At 54.3% G+C, this 21,784-nt stretch overlaps 2 protein-coding genes across 6 annotated transcripts in view; both read right to left on the bottom strand.

The window, feature by feature from the left end:
• Nucleotides 1–168: 168 nt before the first annotated feature.
• On the bottom strand, nucleotides 169–6,590 carry FAM83C (family with sequence similarity 83 member C). Its single transcript, XM_003273568.3, has 4 exons — nucleotides 5,981–6,590; nucleotides 3,006–3,173; nucleotides 2,676–2,800; nucleotides 169–2,201 (listed from the first exon to the last, which is right to left on the bottom strand). Exons 1-4 carry the CDS (start codon nucleotides 6,491–6,493, stop codon nucleotides 767–769), a joined length of 2,241 nt encoding a protein of 746 aa, XP_003273616.2. The 5' UTR covers nucleotides 6,494–6,590; the 3' UTR covers nucleotides 169–766.
• Nucleotides 6,591–10,784: 4,194 nt separating this feature from the next.
• Nucleotides 10,785–21,784, bottom strand: part of LOC100579420 (ubiquinol-cytochrome-c reductase complex assembly factor 1) — a 117,688-nt gene continuing 106,688 nt past the window's right edge. For 4 of the 5 annotated variants that reach the window (XM_003273569.2, XM_003273570.2, XM_012511944.2 and 1 more), the window contains 2 exons: nucleotides 20,239–20,352; nucleotides 16,175–17,666 (listed from right to left, as the gene is read on the bottom strand). In XM_003273569.2, the coding sequence (XP_003273617.1) occupies nucleotides 17,532–17,666; nucleotides 20,239–20,352 (249 nt within the window). In that variant the 3' untranslated portion in view covers nucleotides 16,175–17,531. Of the gene's footprint in view, nucleotides 10,833–16,174; nucleotides 17,667–20,238; nucleotides 20,353–21,784 lie in introns of those variants that run through there. The other variant, XM_030826267.1, reaches the window with a different exon arrangement.

The following is a 21,784-nucleotide window of genomic DNA, read 5'->3' as shown; positions in this document are numbered from 1 at the left end:
CAGGCGCTGTGAGTCACAATAAAATCTGCCTTTATTGATGTGTATCATGTTCACTGTCCTGGGCAAGTGGTGAGTTCAGGAAAATGGCCCACAACCTGTCACAGCCTGTACTTCAAGAGACACTCAGCAAGATGGCGACGACAATGATGATGATGATGATGATGTGTGTGTGTGTGTGTGTGTCCGGGTATCCACATACTCTGCTCTTCCTCCCTTGTTCACCTCAGACCCACTCAGTCCTCTCTAGGGCATCTCTTCACCTGATTCCCTCTACCAAAAATTTTTCTAACTCTCTCCTCCATCTGTCCAAAACCTCCCCATCCTTCAGGGCCTGGCTCAAAGGCCACCTCCATCTCCTCTAAGAAACTTTGACTACTCCACCTTCTCCATGACTGTCTGCCCTTTATTTTCTAACACCCTTTGTCACTGGTTAACCTTTAACTTGATACGGCTCTGACCCCTCCTCCAGTAGCTTGTGCATTTCACCTCTGTCCCCAGGTCTGAGTGTGACCCACCTGTCAGCTCTAAAGGCCCAGCACACGGCTGGAAACACAGCCTAGATTCAAGAAGATTCTGGTCGGGGTGTGTGTGTGTGTGTGTGTGTGTGTGTGTGTGTATACACAAGAATCTTGAGCCCAGAGAGTGCGTCTGACCTGGGTTTCTAGACACCACCCTTCCCCAGTCTGGGACCTGAGCAAGTCCAGAGTCTCGGTGGACAGAGGAGGGGCCTGCCCTTGCCAGTGCACCCCCCATGCCAGTCCTTTGGCTAGGACTCAAAGCGGCTTCGGAGCTGCTTGAACTTGGACTTGTTGTACTTAGTGATGAGGTCCAGTTTGCTGTGACCCAGGGTCAGCCGTTTCTCATCCCTGACCAGGTCACTGTTACCACCATTGAGATGGCCACCCTTGGGACCCCCAGGCTCGGTTCCCTGCCTGGCCCCTTGCAACTGATGATACTTGGTGATGAGGTCCAGCTTGCTGTGGCCCAGGGTTAGCCGTTTCTCATCCCCAGACCCAACTCCAGCCATGCGAGCAGGGCTTGGTATTGGGAGACCATTGGGCCCAGGCCCCTCACCACGGAATGGGCCGAACTTTGTGATGAGGTCCAGCTGGCTGTGCCCCAGGGTCTGCCGCCGCTCATCTGGAGCCTGTCTGGCAGGTCTGGCTGAGGAGTTGGTTTCAAGGGGCACTCTGGAGCCCTGGGCCTTGGGGTACTGCATCAGGAGGTCTGATTGGCCATGGCTTTGGTTTAGGGACAGCCTCCTGTCCTCCAGAGCCCAATCACCAGGTCTGAGGGAACCCAACTCAGGGGCACCCCCAGTACCCAGGGCTCGGGACAGGAGATCCAGCTGGCTGTCGGCCTGGCTTGGGGACAACCTCCTGTCCTCTGGGGCCTGCTCGCCAGGCCGAAAGGGGCCTGAGTTTGGGGTAACCCCAGAGTCAGGGTCTCTCACTTCTCGGGCTCTGGGGAAGGGGACAAGGAGATCCAGCTGGCCACGGCTCTGACTTGGAGATGCCTTCTCCTTCTCCTCCACTGCCTCCAGGGCTGTGCCAGGTACCCATCGACCCCGCAGGGGGCTGGGCTCTTGGCTTCCTGGGAGCCCATTCTCTGGGAACCGGGACAGAGCTGGGACACCCCGATGGAACTGGAGGGGGGGCCGGGAGCGAGGAAGCAGAGGTGACCCCACTGCCAAGGTCAAGGGGCTGGTACTATTATGGTTGAGGGCAGGGGACGACTGGGACCACGGGTATGCCCCTAGCTTGCCGAGGTTGGCCCTATAGCGCCCAGGAGGGGAGCCGTGGTTAGGGTCTGACAGTTGGCGATGTAGGGAGGGCTGGCCACTGGCCTCACAGCGGGCGGGACCCAGGGACGAGGACCCCACACCCATGTCACTGCAATCACCACCTCCTGGTAGAGTGAGGTAGGAGGAGCGACCCATAAGCGGTGACCGCTTGATGCTGCTGAGGCTGGTGCTGGAGGGCGGGGATGACGTGGGGCTTGGGACGCCAGGCCCGAAGGCTACAGCCACAGGGGGAGGACGCGGTGCCCGGGGAGAGAGCAGGTCCACACTGCCACAGAAGCCCTCCACAGGCCGGGACTCAGCGTACAGACAGCGGAACTCCCGGTCAAAGTCTTCCACGATGCGGCCTCTCAGCTGCAGCACCATGCTAGTGTGGGCCTGGCTGCAAAGCCAGGTGAAGCTGGGGACAGAGGGACAGGGGGGTCAGGAGGCAAAGTGCAGGACCCTGGGGGTCGGCAGGAGTCACAGCCAGGGGCGCATACCTGGTCCGGCACGCTGGACCCAAACCCCACCACCACGAGGGCTCACAGCGAGGGGCAGAGCTCTGACTCCAGAGTCTGTGCTTGCCCTAGCCCTGCTTAGTGGGCCTGGGCACACGGCTGCCCTCAGGGCCCCAACTTCCCCATCTGTAAAATGGACTTGGGGGAGGTTCCCTGAAGTCACTCCAGTTCCAATGTGTATAGTCATTTTCTATGCCAAGGGTATTAATCATTCCCCTAGAGTGAGCTCCTCCAGGGCCGACTGGCCCCCGACACGCTCCCCTGAACCTGGCATGATGCCTGGCACATGGCATATGCTCAGTCCGTGTCCGAAGGGATGGATGCCAGCCAGTGGTGCAGCCCCAGGCCCCCCTCACCTCCTCGCGCCTGCTCACCTGTAGCTGCCCGCCACCACTTGCTCACAGTCGATGAGGATGAACTTCTCCAGGGCCTGCCCCGTGAAGCGGCGGCCAGCCTTGCTGCAGTATGTGTCCCCACATGTGCTCCGCACACGCATGTTCTAGGTGGAAGTAGATTGGGGGTGACCTTGAGAGAGTGAGGCTCAAGCCATGTCTCTGCCCCATGGGGTCCCTAACCCCAGATAGCAAAGGGAACCCACCCCCCACTCCCATTGCCCCCCAGTGCTGACTGGCCACCCACTGGCTCCCCTGCCCTCCCTGACTCCCCACCCGCACCCCTGGTTACTGCCCCTGGTCCTCACTGACCGGCAGGTGCCCCCCATTGAGGTCCATCTTGTAGCACATCTCCAGGAAGTGCCTCAGGTGCTCCTGGGCCAGGAGCAGGTACACAGGGACACCACGCCGGCTTGAGGCCTCCATGAGGTCACACAGAAGCTCCATGTCAGTGAATATGTCCATCACCACAGCCACCACCTGGGCGGGGGGAGGCGCACGAAAGCTCAGCGCTGCCCAGGGCACTCCCCACATCCAGCCAAGCCTGGGGCAGGAACCTGGGCCCCAGGAAAAGAGCACTGGACTGAAAATCAGGAGGCCAGAGCCTTCAAGAACAAGTGAACAGGAAGAGCACTTAGCAGTGACCTAGCCCAGGGCTTCTTAACTTGGGCACAGGCAGATTTGACTGTCTTCTTCTTTTTTTCTAAGAGTCAGTGTCTGTCTCACTCTGTTGCCCAGGCTGCAGTACAGTGGTGTGATCATAGCTCTCTTCTGCCTAGAACTCCCAGGCTCAAGCAACCCTCCCAACTCAGCCTCCTAAGTAGCTGGTATTATAGGCATGTGCCACTACACTTGGCTAACTTTTTTTTTTTTTTGAGATAGAGTCTCACTCTGTTGCCCAGGCTGGAGTGTAGTGGCACAATCTCGGCTCACTGCAACCTCTGCCTTCTGGATTCAAGTGATTCTTGTGCCTCAGCCTCTCAAGTAGCTGGAATTTCAGGCATCCGCCACCATGCCCAGCTAATTTTCTGTATTTTTAATAGAGATGGAGTTTCACCATGTTGGCCAGGCTGGTCTCAAACTCCTGACCTTGTGATCTGCCCGCCTCGGACTCCCAAAGTGCTGGGATTACAGGCATGAGCCACCACGCCTGGTCGCTAATTTTTTTTATTCTAATTTTTTGTACAGCGGGGGGTCTCACAAGCTGGTCTTGAACTCCTGGCCTCAAGCGATCCTCCCACCTCAGCCTCCTAAAGCACTGGGATTACAGTCAAATCCCAGCCCAGATTTGACTGTCTTGAACCCCTAGCTGTTTGAAAGCATTTGTGTGCATCCTTCTGTGCACCGAGTGTTTATCCATCATTAGATTCTCAAAGATGACTGTGGATCGGCTGTGCTAGTCCAATGCTCCCTCTGCACTGAGCCCCAGATGGGACAGCGGTGAGAAGCAGAACCCAGACTCCAATTCCCAGGCAAGTTCCTGGCACTCCCCCGACTAACTCCAGCCCAGCTCTGACCCAGGGACTGTCTGTCTGAGGCTCCCTTCTCCAGGGTCAGAGCTACAAGCCACTTACTGGGGTCTTCACTGCCCTTTCCCAGCCCTGCCTCAATTTCCCTGTGAAGCCACAGAGGTCTGGTGTGACCCCTTACACTGCAGACTCCCTTACTTGCACCCATGCCAAATGGATCCAAGTTTTCTGCTCAGTTGAGGGCTGGGCTGGGGCTTGTGCCTCCATCCCATATAAAGGACTGCCTCAAAGAGGCCCCTGAAACCTTCCTGGCACCTCCCAGACCCCAGCTGGCCTTTCTTCCCATGGCATATATCTGCTATGAGAGTCTCCTCTCCCAGGCAGGTCCGAGAGGCAGGAGGTACAGAGCATAGCACCCCAGCTCTGGAGTCAGAAAGAACTGGGTTCAAACCTGGACTCTACCACTTCTTGGTGACACAGCTTTGGGTGAGTCGCTTCACCTCTGGAAGGCTCACCTTCCTCATCTGTTAAATGGAGATAATGGTAGCCATGTCTCAGAGTTACAGGGAATTAAATGTGAAAATGCTCAAGACATAACAGAGCTCTATAAACATTGGGCTGCAGGGCAAGGAGTCATGACAGCCCAGTGCACAAGCCTGGCTCCTGGTCCAGGATAGAGGGGTCTAAATGGGGGCTGATAAGGCGAGGCACTGGGGGATGCCCTAGTTCACAGCACAGGCCTGGCCAGGGTTGGGGAACAAGGACAGGCAGGAAAGATCAAAGAGGCAGGGGTGAGGAGGACGACAGCAGCAGCCTCACTAATAACCCCATTCCCGATGCCAATCAGGCCTGGCCGTCCCCTGCCTGGGGCACAGGCAGGCTTGCCCGGGAGGCTCTGGAAGTACCGGTGGGATTCCAGCATGCTGGCTTCCTATCTCTGCAGCAGGAGCCTAACTCTACCTCAGACCCTGCCAGGGATCATCTCGTCCATTCCCCTGGAGTCGGAGGCCAGGGCTTCAGAAGGGAAGCTGTGCTCGTGTGTGGCCGGAGCCTTTCTGGGTGCTGACCACCCCTACCTGCCCTCCCAATTCTCTTTCTCCTGAGCTCCCACTCCCCATCACTGAGCCCAGCAGCCTCCTCTCCTCCTTCCTCCTTGGTTCCAAGGCCCAGCCCTCGAGGCCACGCCAAAGAGGCCCACACGCTGGCCCCCTCCCCTGCTTCAGGCCCAGCTGCAGATGTGGTGCAGGAGGGTAGGGGGCAACTAGGGACCTGAGCCAGTAAGGAGGGCCGGACTGCTCCCCGGGACCTAAGTCAGAGAGCCCCTGTCTCCCCGAGCCCTGAGCTCTATGTCACCATATGGACCTCCCTGGGCAAGTCCCAAGCCCCTCTCTGGCCTCAGTTTCTTCTTCTATAAGTGAAGGAGACGACTCAGATGTTCCCCAAGGTTGGAGTTCTTAGTGTGGGGATCATAAAACTTTTTGAGAATCTGATTTAAGGCAGTGGAGCATCTTCCCAGGTAAAGATGCAGCGAGGACTCCTCCCTCCAACCTGCATCACTTCGTGTGCATTTCAGGGGATTGTGGAGTCCCTGACACCCATGCCCTGTCCTATGCTCATCCATACTATTCCTGGGTACCAAGCAGTTGCCAAGGTAAATATGGGATGTCCCCCTTCTAGGAGTTTGCAATCTAATACTGCCAGAGGTGCTGGTCCTCATTCTGCCCCTAAGTTGCTGCATGGCCTTGGGCTGGTCTCTTCCCTCTCTGGACCTCAGTTTCCTCCTCTGTGAGATGAGTGATGGAGAGATGAGGCCCTTACCGTGCGGGCCTGGCTGAAGAGGAAGCGCAGCAGGTCCTTGATGTTCTTGGCCTTGTCCCTCTGGAAGTGGACCACGGCCTGGGTGGGGCTGAAGCCCGTGGCCTGTGGCACCTCAGGCCAGCCCAGGTCCAGGTCTGGGGGGTCTATGTCAGAGGCCATGGGGAAGTAAGTGCCTGAGGTGACTTCGGAGAGCAGGCTGAGGCGGTCTGGCCCCGAGGCCTCCTGCCCCTGGGCCTCGCTGAGCTCAGGGCCCCCGCGCACATGGCTGGTCATGTAGTCCACATCCAGGGCACTCAGGAAGGGCAGCTCCCGCTCCTCGGAGACGACCTGCAGGTAGGCAGCCTCACCCCGCTCCAGGAGGGCGTCGGCCGCCAGCCGGGCCGCCTCGCTGTGCCGCAGCACCAGCGGTGAGCTCTCCCGCCACCACGGCCGCTTCAGCTCCTCCACCCGGCCCCGCAGGGGTCCTGCCATGCCCTGGGCTCCCAGGCCCCCAGGCCCCAGGCCTCCCAACATGCCTGCCACGCGGCTGCCTCACCCGCCGGCAGGGCCCATGGCCCACACGCTGGGCTGGCTGCAGCAGGAAGAAGAGACCAGCAGAACCGCCTCCTGCCCGCCCGCTCGCTGTGTGTGTGGCAGGGCCCCCAAACTGTTGCCACCCTAAATCAGAGCCACGCTCCGCCCTATTGCCCCTGGCCTCTGAAACCTGTCAGGTCAGCCCTACCTGTCTGCCTGTGTTGGGACTCGCCTGCCCAGGGAAGCGGCAGTGCCAGGCCCTCAGTGCACACTCCTGCCTCCCTCTCTTCCTCCCAACAACGCCGCCCCATCCCCACCAGGCTCCCAGCAAGTCTCCAAATGCTGACTTCCTGGGACCCACAGAGGTTGAATTATAGCCAAGAGGGGCCCAGGCGGCTCAGGAACACACACTCACACGCACACGCACACGCACACGCACACACATTGCAGGTGGGTGAGCGACTCAAGACACCCAGGAAAAGACATGAACACACGTACAGACGGACACACTGACAACTGACCGATACATAGACACGGAGTGTGGGCTGACACAGGCCGACCACACATTTTAATCACATCCACTTGCATAAACTCTTCACCCAAACGCCGATGTAGAGACCGGCCATGACCCCCCCAACACATACCATAGTGGATAGCATGTGCCCTGGCTCAAGTCTGCAAGGCCCTAAGTGAGAGCTGAACGAGCGTCACATGGAATATCCAAGGACATCAATGCCTGTCTGTCCCCCAGCCAGCCCTCTTTTTGCTCCCATAATCGTCCTGCCACTCTCCACCATCTTAACTGTGGTGCTCACAGCCCCCTGGCTCTCTCCCACCCCCGCTCAGAGCTGTCCTTCAAGAACCTAGAGCAGTGGCTCTCACCCTGACCCCAGGGGTGGTGAGAGGTGATGAAATGCAGATCCCCGGGCCCCACCCTCCTGGAAATGCTCATCCAGAAGGTGTCCGTAGGCTTCTGGAGCTTGTCTTTTTCTTTCTCTTTTTGAGATAGGGTCTTGCTCTGTCACCTAGGCTGGAGGGCAGTGGCACAATCACAGCTCACTACTGCTGTGCCTCAGTTTCTCTGGGCTCAAGTGATCTTCCCACCTCAGCCTCCCAAGTAGCTGGGATTACAGGTGCATGTTACCATGCTCAGCTACTTTTAAAATTTTTTTAGAGATGGGATCTCACTATGTTGCCCAGGCTGATCTTGAACTCCTGGCCTCAAGCAATCCTTCTGTCTCAGCCTCCCAAAGTGCTGGGATTACAGGTGTGAGCCACCACACCTGGCCATTTTTCTTTTTTAATTGAGACATGATCTCGCTCTGTCACCCAGGCTAGAGAGAGCAGTGGTGTGATCATAGCTTACTGTAACCTCGAATTCCTGAGTTTTTAAACAAGTGCCCAGTGCACTGTGGGCAGTGGGCTAAGGCCCACCCCTGAGACATGCTGTTCCAGATGGCTGTGCTTGCAATACCCTTAACTCCAGGGATATTCTCGGCCTGGTGGTGGCCAGACCCCAGCCTTCTTCCCCTCCTCCAGGGCTGAGTATGAAAATGGTTGGAAGGTTGTTTCAGAGAATGGGCGGACACACTGCAAGGTCAGGAGGCAAACAGGGCAGGCAGATTTTTGACCTCTGCCCCAACAAAGACTAAAGTCCTGGAGCATGTACCATGTGTCCTTCAGAGGACGGTGAGCAGCTTTGCTCTGGGGAAGGGGATGAGCAGGTGGCAGCTGCAGCTGGGGAGCCAGGCAAGGCAGAAGCAGTCACCACCTTGCCATAGAGGCGTGAGGTCCAGCGAGGACGGCAGAAAGTGCAGAAGACCTAAAGCCGTGTCTCACAGCCCTGTTTAGCGAGGTCCAGCGAGGACAGCGGGAAGTGCAGAAGACCTAAAGCCATGCCTCGCAGCCTGTTTAGGACTAAGCGCACTTGTTTCATCTGGTCTGTGATCATGTCCGGAACACAGGGTCTTCTGTGTCCAAAGAACTTGACACACATATAGTGGGAGGGAGCTGGGTGGGATTTAGAGGTTCCTGAGTTGAGCTGAGCCCTAGGACCAAAGGTGAATGGGGCCAGGGCTGTGTCTTCAAGGACCCTATAAGTGAAGGGCCTGGGGGAGCATGGAGGAGCCACAGGTCAGGAGTTATGGCCCACCCCATCCCATCCCAGGTGCAGGAGCAACGAGCACTCCAAGGAGGCCCTTCCCTGGGGGTGAGGAGGCTGCAAGAGGGGCAGAAGGTTGAGTAAACAAAGCCAGACTGTGGGAGAGTAATGAGCTGTGGGGGCAGCCGAGGTGGCAGGGCCATCATTAGGGCCTTATCTCCAGATTTGTTTGAAGGGGAGGACCAACCAGGGTCTTATCTGGGTGGTAGAAGTGCTCCCGGGAGGGAGGGAGGCACGTTTGCCTGTCACTGAGTTAGTTTTGTTTACCTTGCAGTGTGTATACATCTATGTCAGGTACATATCTTTGGCTCTGTATCTTTTAATTGTGGTAAAATACACATGAAATTTGCCTTTAAAAAAGAATTCGTGGCCAGACGCTGTGGCTCATGCCTATAATCCCAGCACTTTAGGAGGCCAAGGTGGGTGGATCACCTGAGGTTGGGAGTTCAAGACCAGACTGACCAACATGGTGAAACCCCATCTCTAATAAAAATACAAAAATTAGCTGGGTGCGGTGGCGGGTGCCCATAATCCCAGCTACTCAGGAGACTGAGGCAGGAGAATCACTTGAAACTGGGAGGCAGAGGTTGAGGTGAGCCGAGATTACACCACTGCACTCCAGCCTGGGTGACAGTGAGACTCCGTCTCAAAACAAACAAACAAACAAAAAGAATTAGAGATGGAGTCTCGCTCTGTTGCCCAGGTTACTCTCAAACTCCTGGCCTCAAGCGATGCTCTTGCCTCCACCTCCCAAAGTGTTGAGATTACAGGCGTGAGCCACTGCACCAAGCCAAAATCTGCTATTGTAACCATTTTTAAGTGGTACACTTCAAGTGTCATAAATCCATTCACACTGTGGTGTAACCCTCACCACCATCCATCTCTAGAACTCTTCTCACTTTGCAAAACTAGAGCTCTGTACCCACTAAACACGAACTCCCCATTTCCCCCTTCCCCAGCCCCTGGCGCCCACTATTCTGCTTCCTGTCTCTATGAATTTGACTCCTCTAAGTACCTCATTTAAGTGGAATCATACAGTTTTGTCCTTTTGTGACTGGCTCATTTCACGTAGCTTCATGTCTTCAAGTTCCTCCACGTTGTAGCGTATGTCGGAATCTCCTTCCTCTTTAGGCTGAATAACATCCCATTGCATGTATGTAGCACATTTAGCTCATCCATTCCTCCACGGATGGATGCCTGACTTGCTTCCACCTTTTGGCTGTTGTAAATAAGGCACAGGTGTACAAATTTGGCTCTGTATTTTTGTATACTTCCCCCCATGCCCAGGTTTGTGCTAGATTCCTTTTTTGTACATAAGAAACCACTGAATATTGGCAATTTCATATGGTTTGACTAAATATATACACGCGTACCTATGCATAACTGTACCTGTGCTTGTATGTGTGTGCACGTCCTGTCTGTGATGTTTGTGTGCCTGCGTGGCATGGCAGTGTGCATGGACCTGTGTGTGCATGTGTGTTTGGGCAGCGGGATAGCCCTTGAGTCAGACTCTGCATTGCGGTACTGGGGCTGTGTACAGGAAGCACAATGGAGAGGGGTAGTGGTGGGAAGACTTCGTTGAAGGGCAAGGGGTTCCAGTGGATCCCGGACATCGTGATAATACTTGTGTGCAAATCAAATCAAATCCCCCCAGGCTGCGGGGCCAGCTGCCCCTCCCTAGGCAGCCCCTCCCTGTGAGCTGAGTTGGTCAAGGGCAATGGGAGGGCAGACAGGTGGCTCCTGGCATTGGGGCTGGGCCTAGGGGTGGTGGCCAAGGGTGATGGGAGCCGTCCAGACAGACCCAAGCCCTGTCCCTGGCTGCGGTGTGTCAGGCGCAGGCCCCTTAATGACTGTAATTAAGAGAAAGGAAACTGTTTTCCTGTACAGGAGGTGTGTCAGGCGCCTGCCTGGCATCACTCAGCTGTCCTGGGGGCTACTTAGCCTTGTCTGTTGTCTCTCACAAGCCAAGTGGTGTCTGGGCAGGCGATGTTGTGTAGGGTAGGGGGAGCAGAGGCTGAGTTGCAGCCCTCCAGGTGCAGGCTGCTCTGAGGCCAGTGCTGCCACATACCTTTCCTCTGGCGCCCCGGGTCAGGAGAGACACGGTTCCCGCAGAGGAGCAGCTGGGACTGGTAGGGGAGCCAGAGTGCGCCCAAATCCCTTGAATCAAGGCAAAGCGACCTAAGAGCCAGAGATGCAAGCAGATACACGCTGGAGTCCCCGAGGCTGGCTTGAGCCAGGTAGCAAAGGGTGAGAAAGATTTCAGGTGCAGAGGGGTAAGTGGGGTGTTCCTGGCTGGAGAAAGAGGGCAAGGACATGCCCAAGGAAGGCAGGTGGAGGCTGTGGTGCAGGGGAAGATGCTAACAGGAAGGCTAGAGCCGCACTAGGAAGAGCTCGAGGGCCTTCTCAAGTGCTGGGTTCTTACCTAGAGATGATGGCTCAGAGGCTGGGAAGACTCCAGAGCATCGTCCTAGGATAACTCAGAAACAGCTCCAATGGCGAGAGTGGGCCAAAGCACCAGAAATAACCCACATTGGTTGAACCCAGTGTGGTTCACTGTTCACTGAGTGTGACACAGGTCTCAGGAGGTCACCATTCCGAACTCTTATCCTGATACCCCATGGGCTATTGTGCCACTGGACTGAGTCGACCCCCTGGTAGGAACACAGGCTCTGCCACTTAATGGGGGAGCTGAACAATCACAACTTCTCTGAGTCACAGTGGCTGACTCTGTAGAGTGGGACCCCCACCACCTCCTTTACAGGGTTGTTGTGAGGAATATATGGGCTCAGCTATGCCAAGTTCCTGGCTGAGAGCAGCTGTGGTTGCTCAGTACATGCTGAAGTCCAGAGCTTTCCCAGTTGTGAAAGGACAGGGGCTCGATGAAGGCCTGAAAGCTCAGGAAGCCACCAGGGGAGCTCTTCTGGTCAGTCTCTGGCCCCTTCTAGACCAAAGGCTGGTGCCAAGGCCAACATGGTCCCAGCCCAGTCAGGGGGTGTGGTCAGTCACCACTGCCTCTGAGATCTGGCCTCTCGTCCCACGCCTGCTCACAGGAGGCGGGGTGTCCATCTGTCTGTCTCCTGTGTTTTATTTCTCCATTTGTTTTGAACTTGGGAGGGGAAGAAAGAGGTACATCTGTTGACTCCTGGAGCCCTGTTATTGAGGCAGGTTCCCTTTCCCACCCCCTCTCCCTCTGTCCAATCCTCCCAGCATGGATTTAGTGTCCACCTTCAGCCAGCAGGTGACCCAAAGATGAGTAAGAGTTTGTCTCTGCCCTGGAGGAGCTCACAGTTCAGTGGGGAAGACAGACCCATAAATAATTATAAACCACGCATTAGGCTGAGGTATAAACCAAGCGCCTGGGGTTTAGAGCCTGGACCCATTGCAGAACCTCAGAGGAGCCATGGCCCCACCTCCCGCCCCTTCAAGCAAGGCACAGCGCAGTGGCGGGCCCTCTCCCAAGTGTGAGGTGAGTGCTGTTTCTGGCCACAGGGAGAGAAAAAAAGGAAGAGCACCCAGCCCAGGCCCGTGGGTGCTGGTTCCTGACTGAAACCTGCAGTGAGGCCTGGCAGGGCCTCAGCCTCCCCCGTCCGATGCAATGGCTGGGCGGGAGGTCTCCAGGCGCTTCCGGCACTACCGCTGTAGTCCATCACTTGTTGACGCCATGGGTTGGTGCTTGGAGGTCCCTTCCTGGAAATTCCCCAGCCAGGGTCTCCAGGATCTTTTCTCCTTATTCTCCCCTCCACACGGAAAAAGGGAGCCCGTGGCCTGGTCAGGGTCTGGGTCCTAGGCTCACCAACGTCGCTCCAGGGAAGTCCCCTGGAAGCTACAGAGAACTTGATGGGGGAGCGGGGAGGGTCGGGGCCAGGGGCCTGAGGTCTGGCCTCCGCCCCTCTAAGGCCAAGCCCAGTGGGTAGGGTGGGTGAGGCATGGTAGGTGCAGTGGACAGACTAGAAGTGGGAACCAGAGCAACAGGTACAGGAGGGCTGCTCCCAGGGTAAGAGTTCAAATACCCCTGCCAGCTCCACTTCCCTCCCACTCCACCCCCATGGCTGATAAACTCTAGATCGAGACCAGCTGGCATGAGCTCTCCCTTCCCCCTCAGCCCTCTCCTCAGAAACTCCTTTCCCCCTATCAGTCCTCCCAATCGCTGGTCTCAGGAAAGGATTCCCTTCACCACCTCCAAAGCCAGGCCCTTGTTCTCAAGATCAGGCTTCCATTTCCAGAGGGATCTCATCAGAGTCCCTAACACTCATAGGAAGTTCCCTACTCCACTAAGTGCTTAGCTCATCAGAGTCCTCCCTGCCCCAAATACATCTTCAGCACGTTCCTGCAAACCCCCTCGTTTCACCCCCTCTTCTGCCTCCTCCCAGCATCCCTCTATTTCTTCTCAGCATGCTGCTCTGAGTCTCCTTCTAGAAGCTCTCCTCTTCCCTGGCTCCACAGTCTACCTTCTGCACTGGTACCTGCTCTTCCTGCCACCTCCTGTGAATGCTCCTTGCACTCCCAACCCAGTCTCGGGGCTGCCATCACCTCCGGGAGCTCATCAACTTCAGAATTTCTTTAACCAAGACAAGGCCAACATCCTTCGTCCCTGAGGTCTATCCTGAGGTTCGCCAAGGTCCTTCCTACCCCATGCCCTTGCTCTCCCTGGAGCATCTCCAGCATCTGAAGTCCATCTGCCACCAGACTGGCTCCCCACAGATGCAACCAAGGTGCACCAAAAGCAATGGAGTGGAACCCAGAAAAAACGACTGTTCAGCTTTGCTGCAGGGTCACCTTGCAGCAGCAAGCAGATTCTTCTCAGTGCGCCTGTTTCCCTATTGCATCATGGGTGCAGCAATCCCTGCTGCCTGGCAGCTCATGTGTGATCTATGCTACCCCTACTCATGGTCCCACCTGATCCCTGCAACCCTTCCTTCCCTTAGCAGCTAACTCAACAGTTGCTGCAGTCTGAAGAGCTTCCTGTTCTGTGCCTTCATCTGGACAGCTAGTCCTCAATTCCCATTTTCCCGTGTCCTTAAGCCTCACTCTTCACATCCTGAAGCAGTGGACTGGGTCAGAGCCACCATACAGGGTACATCTGGGCATTTCCCTCCTGGAACATGAGCTTAAGAATCCTCACCTGCAAGGCAGGGAGTGAGGTGACAAGTGAAAATACCAAGCAAGCCTGGCACGGAGGGAAAACAAAAGATGCTGGCTGAAGCGCGGCCTGGGCTTCAACCTCGGTTTAAGATTCACCCCGTCTTGTCGTATAGCATTGCTATTTCTCATCGGAAGAAATAGCGATGATTTATTTTTTTCAAATTTTTAGGTAAAACATCAATCTTAGGGGTACTGTTCAGTGTTTCTCATTTGAAAACCTCTACAATACAGTCTTCTTTGAAGAGTAAGGAAGATGTTTCTTCTGATGAATAAGTGTACTTCCTTTCATGTGACAGTGGGAACTCTACAACTTTAGGGCTTTCCATTTCCCACCTTTGACCAGGAAGCTCAGAGTAAGATCTCATACTCAATTGCAAATCTCCTGGCTGACCTGGGGGAGGGAGGCAGGGTGACATGGGGACAAAGCAGGGTCCCCAGGGTCTGTCGTGGGCTGGAGCATTCTTGGCCCCTTCTTACCCTCGATCACTCTTTCTCTAGAGGCCCCTCTAAGCTTCAGTCCCCTCACTTGTGTTAAAGGGATAATAAAAATGATGAGGATAATACCTGTTTTACCTGATTGGTGTGAGACAATGCATTTACAGTATTTTATACAATTTTTAAAAGGTCATATGAAAGTTGCTCATTAGCAGTCCAGGTTTTCCAACATAATTGTTTTCCCTCTTTTTCCCTCCCAATACCTGGATCTGATCTTTCAAACTTTAAGGTTTTTTTTGTTTTGTTTTGTTTTTGAGACAGGGTCTCACTCTGTTGCCCAGGCTGGAGTGTGGTGGCATGATCTTAGCTCACTGCAACCCCCACCTCCTGGGCTCAGGTGATCCTCCTACCTCAGTCTCCTGAGTAGCTGGGACTACAGGCTCATGTCACCACACCCAGCTAATTTTTTGAGAGACAGGGTCTCACTGTATTGCCCAGGCTGGTCTCGAACTCCTGGACTCAACCAATCCGCTCACTTCAGCCTCCCAAAGTGTTAGGATTACAGGCATGAGCCGCTGCACCCAGCCTACAATTTTATTATAAACTGTGTCTCTTAATCTGCTGTGATCTTTTCTGGAAGAATACAGAATACAAATATTAATAAATGACAAAATCATTCCTACAGAGCAGTCTCCCTGAAGGCAAGAAATTGTGTCCTTCACTTGTTTTGTACAATAATGATTTACATTAGAAAAACATTTAGCTATGGAAAGAACTTTCCATTTTGGTTCCTATGCTAAGACCAAAGGGAGTGCTCAATATTAAGTTGTTAAAATAAGTGGAATAAAATAAATAAGGGTCACACTGAGAATGGTCCAGAAGGGGGCTTTTTGGTTGGGGTTGTATTGATAACACTTGGTGATTTAGTCACACATTCATTCTTTCATTTATCCAAGTATATACTGATGCTGATCATGAACCAGGCATTCGGCCGAGCACTGGAAAAACAATGGTGACCAACACAAACACAGTGTCCACTCCACGCTGAGGCAGCTCACAGTACAGTGTGGGAGGTGGGTAAGAAAACCATTTTAACATGGTAAGGTAAGTGTTACCAGGGCTAGGTGTGGTGGCTTATGCCTATAATCCTAGCACTTTGGGAGGGCAAGGTGGGAGGATCAACATAGTGAGAAACTGTCTCTACATAAATAAAAAGGTAAGTGCTCCAGAGCAGAGAACCATGTGGGGAGCAGCACGGATATCGTGCCTGTACCTGGAGGGGACAGAAGAAGGAGGGACGAAGGTTCTAGGTAGAGGACACATAGCATGATCTCTCCAGGTAACCCTAAGAGGTTGTGTGCTCAGAGAAGAGATGGGTAGACTCATAAAAACAGAAATGGAGGCAGGGGCCAAACCAAGAATAAAGGTAGCCTCCAAGGAACCTGGAATAGATCTTAAGGGGAGGGGGATTGGCAGAGTCAGGGAAAGGTGCTGACGGCCAAGAAGTGAGGGCTCACCGACATCAGACATGATAGATCCAATCTGGCTCCTTCAAAGGCAGCTCCATACTGCAAGTTGCTGTGTTGCACGATGACAAACTCCTGTGCAGACAGGACTAGCTCTATAGGCAGGAACCATCAGATGCTGGAGGGATTCATCCAGGGCCTGCATGAACACTGGCTGACTGGGATGCTAAGAAGGGGAGTCAGGTTCTGGACCAGGGCTGGACCAAATGACCTTTCAAATTCCTTCCAAATCTGAGCTTCCAGGATTCTAAAGCAAGCCCGGTAGCTGAACTGGTGCCATGGGCTGGGATCTGTGGCTGGGGAGCTACCCTGGGCAGCAAATGGGTTAATGCTCAAATAACTTTTATATATGAATTAATGTGTAGAGTTGGGAGCCAAAATCTGTTCCATTAATTTTTCCATCCATTCCAGGAGCAGTTAGGTACACACAGTAAAGTTTATTTTGGTGCATGGTATACTTCACTCCATTAAAAATAAATTAATCAGCAAATTCCTGCCTGGCTCAGCTCTGGTTTATGTAAATAGTGCCCAGCTGTAATGAGTTACAAGGTGTTATTATCTCACACACACACAGGAGGCTTCACTCTAGAGCTCCGCTCGCAACAAAAGCATCTTAAATAAACTGAGAGAAGGCGGTTTGATTTGTAATGTTTTCACAGAAGTGGGATATACCTCACCCATATAGAGTTTCTTTATATGACTCATTTTATAGCAAGTTAAATGAAGGAAGTTTGATGGGGGAGGGAGGGGCAATATGGTTCCCCACCCCCTTTCTTCACTTTAAGAAAACCCCCCAAGAGATGACTCGCACTGAGGGAGGAGGGGCTGGTCCTCAGGTGCTCAGACCAAGGTGGCTCTGCAGCACATGCTTCAGAAGTTGGGAAGGGGCCCAAAGCTGGGCACAGGTCTGGGTCTGCTACAACTAAGCCAGGAGGAATGTTCTCTTCTCCCCAATATCTCATGAAAGGGGAGGCCAAGACAGGAGACAGCATGTTCCTCATTCAGTTCACTGGGAGTGACAAATGTGACTTTGTTCTCAAGGCTTCCTTCCAAATGACTTAGGATGTGAAAGCCCTTGGTCATCAGAGGCCTCCTGGGTCCCAGACGAGGGGCCTGGCTGGCTGTGCCTTGGCCTGAACAGAGACACATCTCCATGAACTAGAGGCAAGAGCAGCAGCAGAGACCATCCCAGCCTCTTCCCTTTCTCTGTCTCTGAGCTCGGCGGTGCCCTCATCACCGTGTCCACCATCTCAGGCAAGTTTCTAAGTCCCTGGAATAAAGAAGGGCCATGGCAGAGAGAAGTCTCTGTTTCTTTTAATGGCCAACTCAACTCCATGGCTGAAAGCCGAGGGACAATGCGTGGTCACCGTTCCGACTTCGCAGCATTACAATCTGCTCGTAGGCCACAGCAGGCCCTGGGGGGGTTTCCCTTTTGAACCTACGCCATCCCTTCCTCGGCCTTTGGGAAAAGCTGTCAGTCACATGTAGTTGCTGGAGGGGGTTGGGGAGTGTGTGCTGGGGGACTCTCACTCGGAGCTTCCCCTAAGGTTGAAGACACCCCGGGAGAGCTAGGGGTTCTCCCAGCCCCGTACCCCAGCAGTTCAGACTCCTGGGCACACTAAGAGGAAACTCAACACAAATGGGGCCAGGTATTTGACAGATGCTGTTCAGAGGTCAGTTCAGGCCACTTTCTGCAAGGTCCTGGACCAACAGGCACTTCTCTCCTGGCGGTTCCTCAAAGCCAGCTGGCCGGCCGTGTGGAGGGCCCAGCCCATCAAAGTCCCTCGTCGTTGTAAGTGGGGGAATGGGGCTTCAGGATGCTCTGAGGATTCTTCTCCACTAGAGGGCGCCAGCTCACCTCCCCTGTCAGAAGCAGATCCTCCCCGTTCATGGAGTCCAGGTACTGTATCTGCAACCAGGGGAGCCGGAAGGAGGAAGCGACAGACGCAGGGCAGATGTGAGGAGCCAGCATCAGGAACCAGCCTCCCAGAAGAGAGGAAGGAAGGGGACGGGGCATGAGGGGGGCTTCTGACCATCCCAGGTCCCAGGCCAAGCCATCTCTGATCTCCTAGATAATTTCACTAAGGTGGTTCAGAGAAAGCAGTCACTGGGGAGCTGGGGGGCGGGGGCAGTTAGGGAATTCCCTATCACACCTCTGAATGGAGACGGACACACACCTCCCAAGGACACTTCTCCCCACACGCCCTCCCTAGACAGCTCCTGCAGGCCAGGAAGTCAGGGCTTGCAGCGCACACAGCCATGCTGTCCACCCCAGCGCTGCTGGGTGAGCGTCCTGATTCTGTCCCTTCCCAGTGCTGCTACCCAGGGTGGCAGCTTCCCTTCTCTGAGATTTAAGTTCCCTTGTCTGAGAGAGGGGATAGAAACAGGTACCTCATAGGACACATGAAGAGATTCAACAATATGCATATATGCAGTGCTAGGCACTCACACTTTAAACATATGTATGCCCCTGTTGTCCTCTAGTGGGCCCCTGGTCAGTAGGCCCCAGTATCACCTCTCTAGGACAGTAGGGGCAGACAGCTCTGCCATTAAAATGGTCATCATCCAGAGAAGCCACTGCTGCAGGGCCAGGAGGCTTCATCTTAGGCTTTGGGTCATTCCCCCTTCCAAGAATCCACCACTCCGGTTGCTTCCGCTTCCAGCTGCTGACGCTTGAACTCAACCCCAGCCTCTCGCACATGCCTTAGCTCTGGATTCCACCTGCCCTGCCATCTCTTCCCTAAAGCCCCCTCCTCCCTTACAGTGACTCCATTTCTGCCCCCAGTGCCACCGCTCTGCCCACCTCCTGGGTTGAAAATCTCAACAGAACCTCTGGTTGGCTCTTGGGCCATCGGCCACACTGCTCAAGGCCCAGCTCCTGCTCTTCCTTTCCCGGCCTTCAGCACTCTGCCCCCACCGTATCACATTAAGGGCTGGCTTACTCCAGGGTTAGCCGTGTGCCTGGGCTTCCTTGCCAAACCATGAGCTGGCTCCTCCAGGGCAGGACTGGGTCTTATTAATCGTTGCTTTCCCAAGAGTACATGGAGCAGCAGGTGCTCCAAAGGTTTGCTGATAGAACTGGGTCCCCACCAAAGCTCCCTGCTTTCCAAGAGCCCCTTCGCTGTTTTTCCATTGCTTCTCACCGGGGCCGCATGGGACCTCTTGTAGGGACAATGGTTGTGGCAGCCCCTTCCTAGAGGGCCCTCAGAGAAGTCCCAAGTGTGTCTTGTTGGGGCTTCTGGCACAAGCCCACCATGGCAGATGGAAATGTTGGGCAGGTCTCTCAGAAAACACAGTATTTGCTTTGCAAATTGCTACTCCTGTCTGAGGGTGAGTCCAGTCAACAGAGTATCAGAATTCTCCGTGAGTGGGGCCCTCTGGCCATGCGGTGCCTTTCTCTGGCTCTAGCAGATTTGAAGAGTGGTCAAACAGAAGTCCTGGCTCTGGGATTCTCTACTCTGTGGGTCTGCAGAGCCCCAGTATGTGGTTTTTCCAGCAGTTAACAAGCTAGTCCTATTGGCCCTGTCTTCTCAAGAGCTGAGGTCCAGCCTTGCCTTTCCTGGTTGTTGGAGGCGTGAAGACCATGGATACAAGTGAACAAGAGACTAACTGTGGGGTGACACCCCTTCAGCTCCAGGGGCCAGGCCATGAAGCAAAGGTGTGACTCATGGCACAGCCTGAGCTGTCTGAGGCAGCTGAGGCCTCAGTGGCCACATGAATCACACAGCTTAGGGCCCTAGGGCAGCTGTGCAGGCTGACTCACTGGGAGGCCCTGGAAGAGCCTCTCTGTCCTCTTCGCTGCCAGTCAGCTCACTCATCTATCAAGTATGAGTTTCCCATCAATACAGGATCTGAGGGCAGGGAGGTCAAGGAATTAATTCCCCAGGGCTTGAGGACAGCTATGTGGGTAAGCAGCCCCCACTGCGGAACTTTCTCCTAGAAGCTTTGACGTCAGAGAGCCCTGGGGAGCCAAAGAGGTGAGAAACTGAAGTGGGGGGACCCTGCTTGCCCGTGGAGAGCATCTAGCAGGAAGAGGCTGTCTGTGAAATGCTGCCTGCTGCCCAGTCCTGCTGGAAGTCAGGAGCAGGAAACAAATCCAAGTGGGTAGAGAAGGGGTCCACAGTGGGCAGCTGCCACTATACCCCGTGCTCATATCTGCCAGGACTCTGTGGGCCCAGTTGCTAGCATAGCACTGGGCGCACAGTAGGCAATGAGGTGCACAGTGAATGAATGACTCAAAGCTCCTGAGGGCAGGAGACTACTCGATGCATCTTTCTCTCTCTCTTCGCATTTCCCGCTCTCTGGCCCAGTTCATGGTTGGACACACAGAAGGCACTCCTTCAGCGTCTAGTGCTGATGTGATCTGGTCAGAATTCTCTCAGGCTGGTCCTTGGTAACTCCACCTCTCATGATCCCCTGAAAGCCCAGGAGGAGAACCCACTGTTGCCAGGACTAGGGAGGGGAGGGAAAGGGTCGCTCACCTGTTTCCTCACATACTCTACCAGCAATTCAAGATGTCGAGGGTCTTCACATTTCCGGTTGAAGAAGGTTCTCCAGAGGGCAGCGGCCAGCCCATGATCGTCTGAAAGGATCCCCTGGAACACACAGCATAGCAATGGTCTCCTGAGGGAACCACAGAGCCAGGACATAGATGCTGGGGATACTGTGAACATGCTAGCAACCATGGAATCGGCTCAGAAGGACCCTCCACACACAAGAGGAAAATGGGGCAGTCACACAGTAGAGGTGGAAGGGGTCTTACAAGGGCATCTGGCCCAATCCCTTCATTTTATTACATACAGAGGGAGAACAGGGGGTCCAGAGGGGCCAAGCCACTAGTTAGGTGATGCAGAGCTGGGACTCAGGCACGGCTCCCTCTACTCCGTACTGCGCCTGGCCTAGGCAACACTTGAGAGGCCGAGAAGAGAAACAGTAGCAGCAATGCTCCCCTTGCTGTCCACAGAGCACGGGCTGGGAATATTGTGAATGTATGTTTCTCCCAGGAATGGAGGTGGGCATGGACTGTGCCTTCTTGCTTGGTCCAAGGACATATATCTGCAAGGCAACTGGCTCTTTGGGGAAGGGAGTCAGCTACCTTGTCTTCACTGTTACCCAACTCTGGGCCCAGCCTCTCCCTAAGTAGGGGAACAGGATGTTCAGCAGGATTGCTGGGGCCACAGAGGGCCAGGCTCAGAGCTTGCATGTGTGTGTGTGCCTAACGCTGCCTCTTTTGGCGGAGAGGAGACTTCTATTGGGAAGCTTAAAGATTACAAAGCAAAATAAGAGCCCCAGCCACTAGCTAAGGACATTTTCTAGCTTGGACCTCTAGAGGAGGGAGGGCTAAGAGTCTTGCTTCCTGGGGTGAAGGTGACTGATGGAACAGGCTCTGAGAAGTTGCTCTGTCCAGGTGCCAGGGCAGTGTGTGGAATTGATGTGCTGACTTGGAGTTAGAAGGGAGATCAAGTCCTAATTCCACCTCTGCCAAGATCAGTGATGGTGGCAGTTGACTAAACCAAAGTCTCAATCTTCTACTTCTTCAAAACAGATGAAATTACCTGCTCTACTTACAGCATTCTTGAACTATTTGTTAAGTGTAATCTGTTGGATACAAAGATTAGGAGCATGCTTTGGCAGACAGCTGGGATACAGTCAAAACAGTGGGGTCTGGGAACCAGAGCACAGAGTTCAAATGCCAGCTCTGTCATTTGATGGCCATGTGGCCTTTAAGAAGCTATTAGCCATTCCTGAGCCTCAGTTTTTCATGAGTTAAACAAGCCTAATAATACCTATCCCACAGAGTTGTTGTGAGAATTAAGAGATACTGGCCATGAATGGCTCTCTAAGTGGTAAACATTACCCAAAGACCCAGGATCACTTTATTCAACATTTTATTGTGGTCTGTCCTCTTGGGCATTGTGGTATATGAGGTCTGGCTCCAGGCCTGCTGCCAAGAAGGGCCATGTCCAGTATGGGGTGCTGACAGTTTGGTAGAAAAACATTCCACCTGTTCCAAATGCTCTCTGATAA

The sequence above is a fragment of the Nomascus leucogenys genome, chromosome 13 (genome assembly GCF_006542625.1).
Source record: "Nomascus leucogenys isolate Asia chromosome 13, Asia_NLE_v1, whole genome shotgun sequence".
Lineage (NCBI taxonomy): Eukaryota > Metazoa > Chordata > Mammalia > Primates > Hylobatidae > Nomascus > Nomascus leucogenys.
The sequence above is the reverse complement of the archived record's forward strand: the minus strand, read 5'-3'. Positions and strand labels throughout refer to the sequence as shown.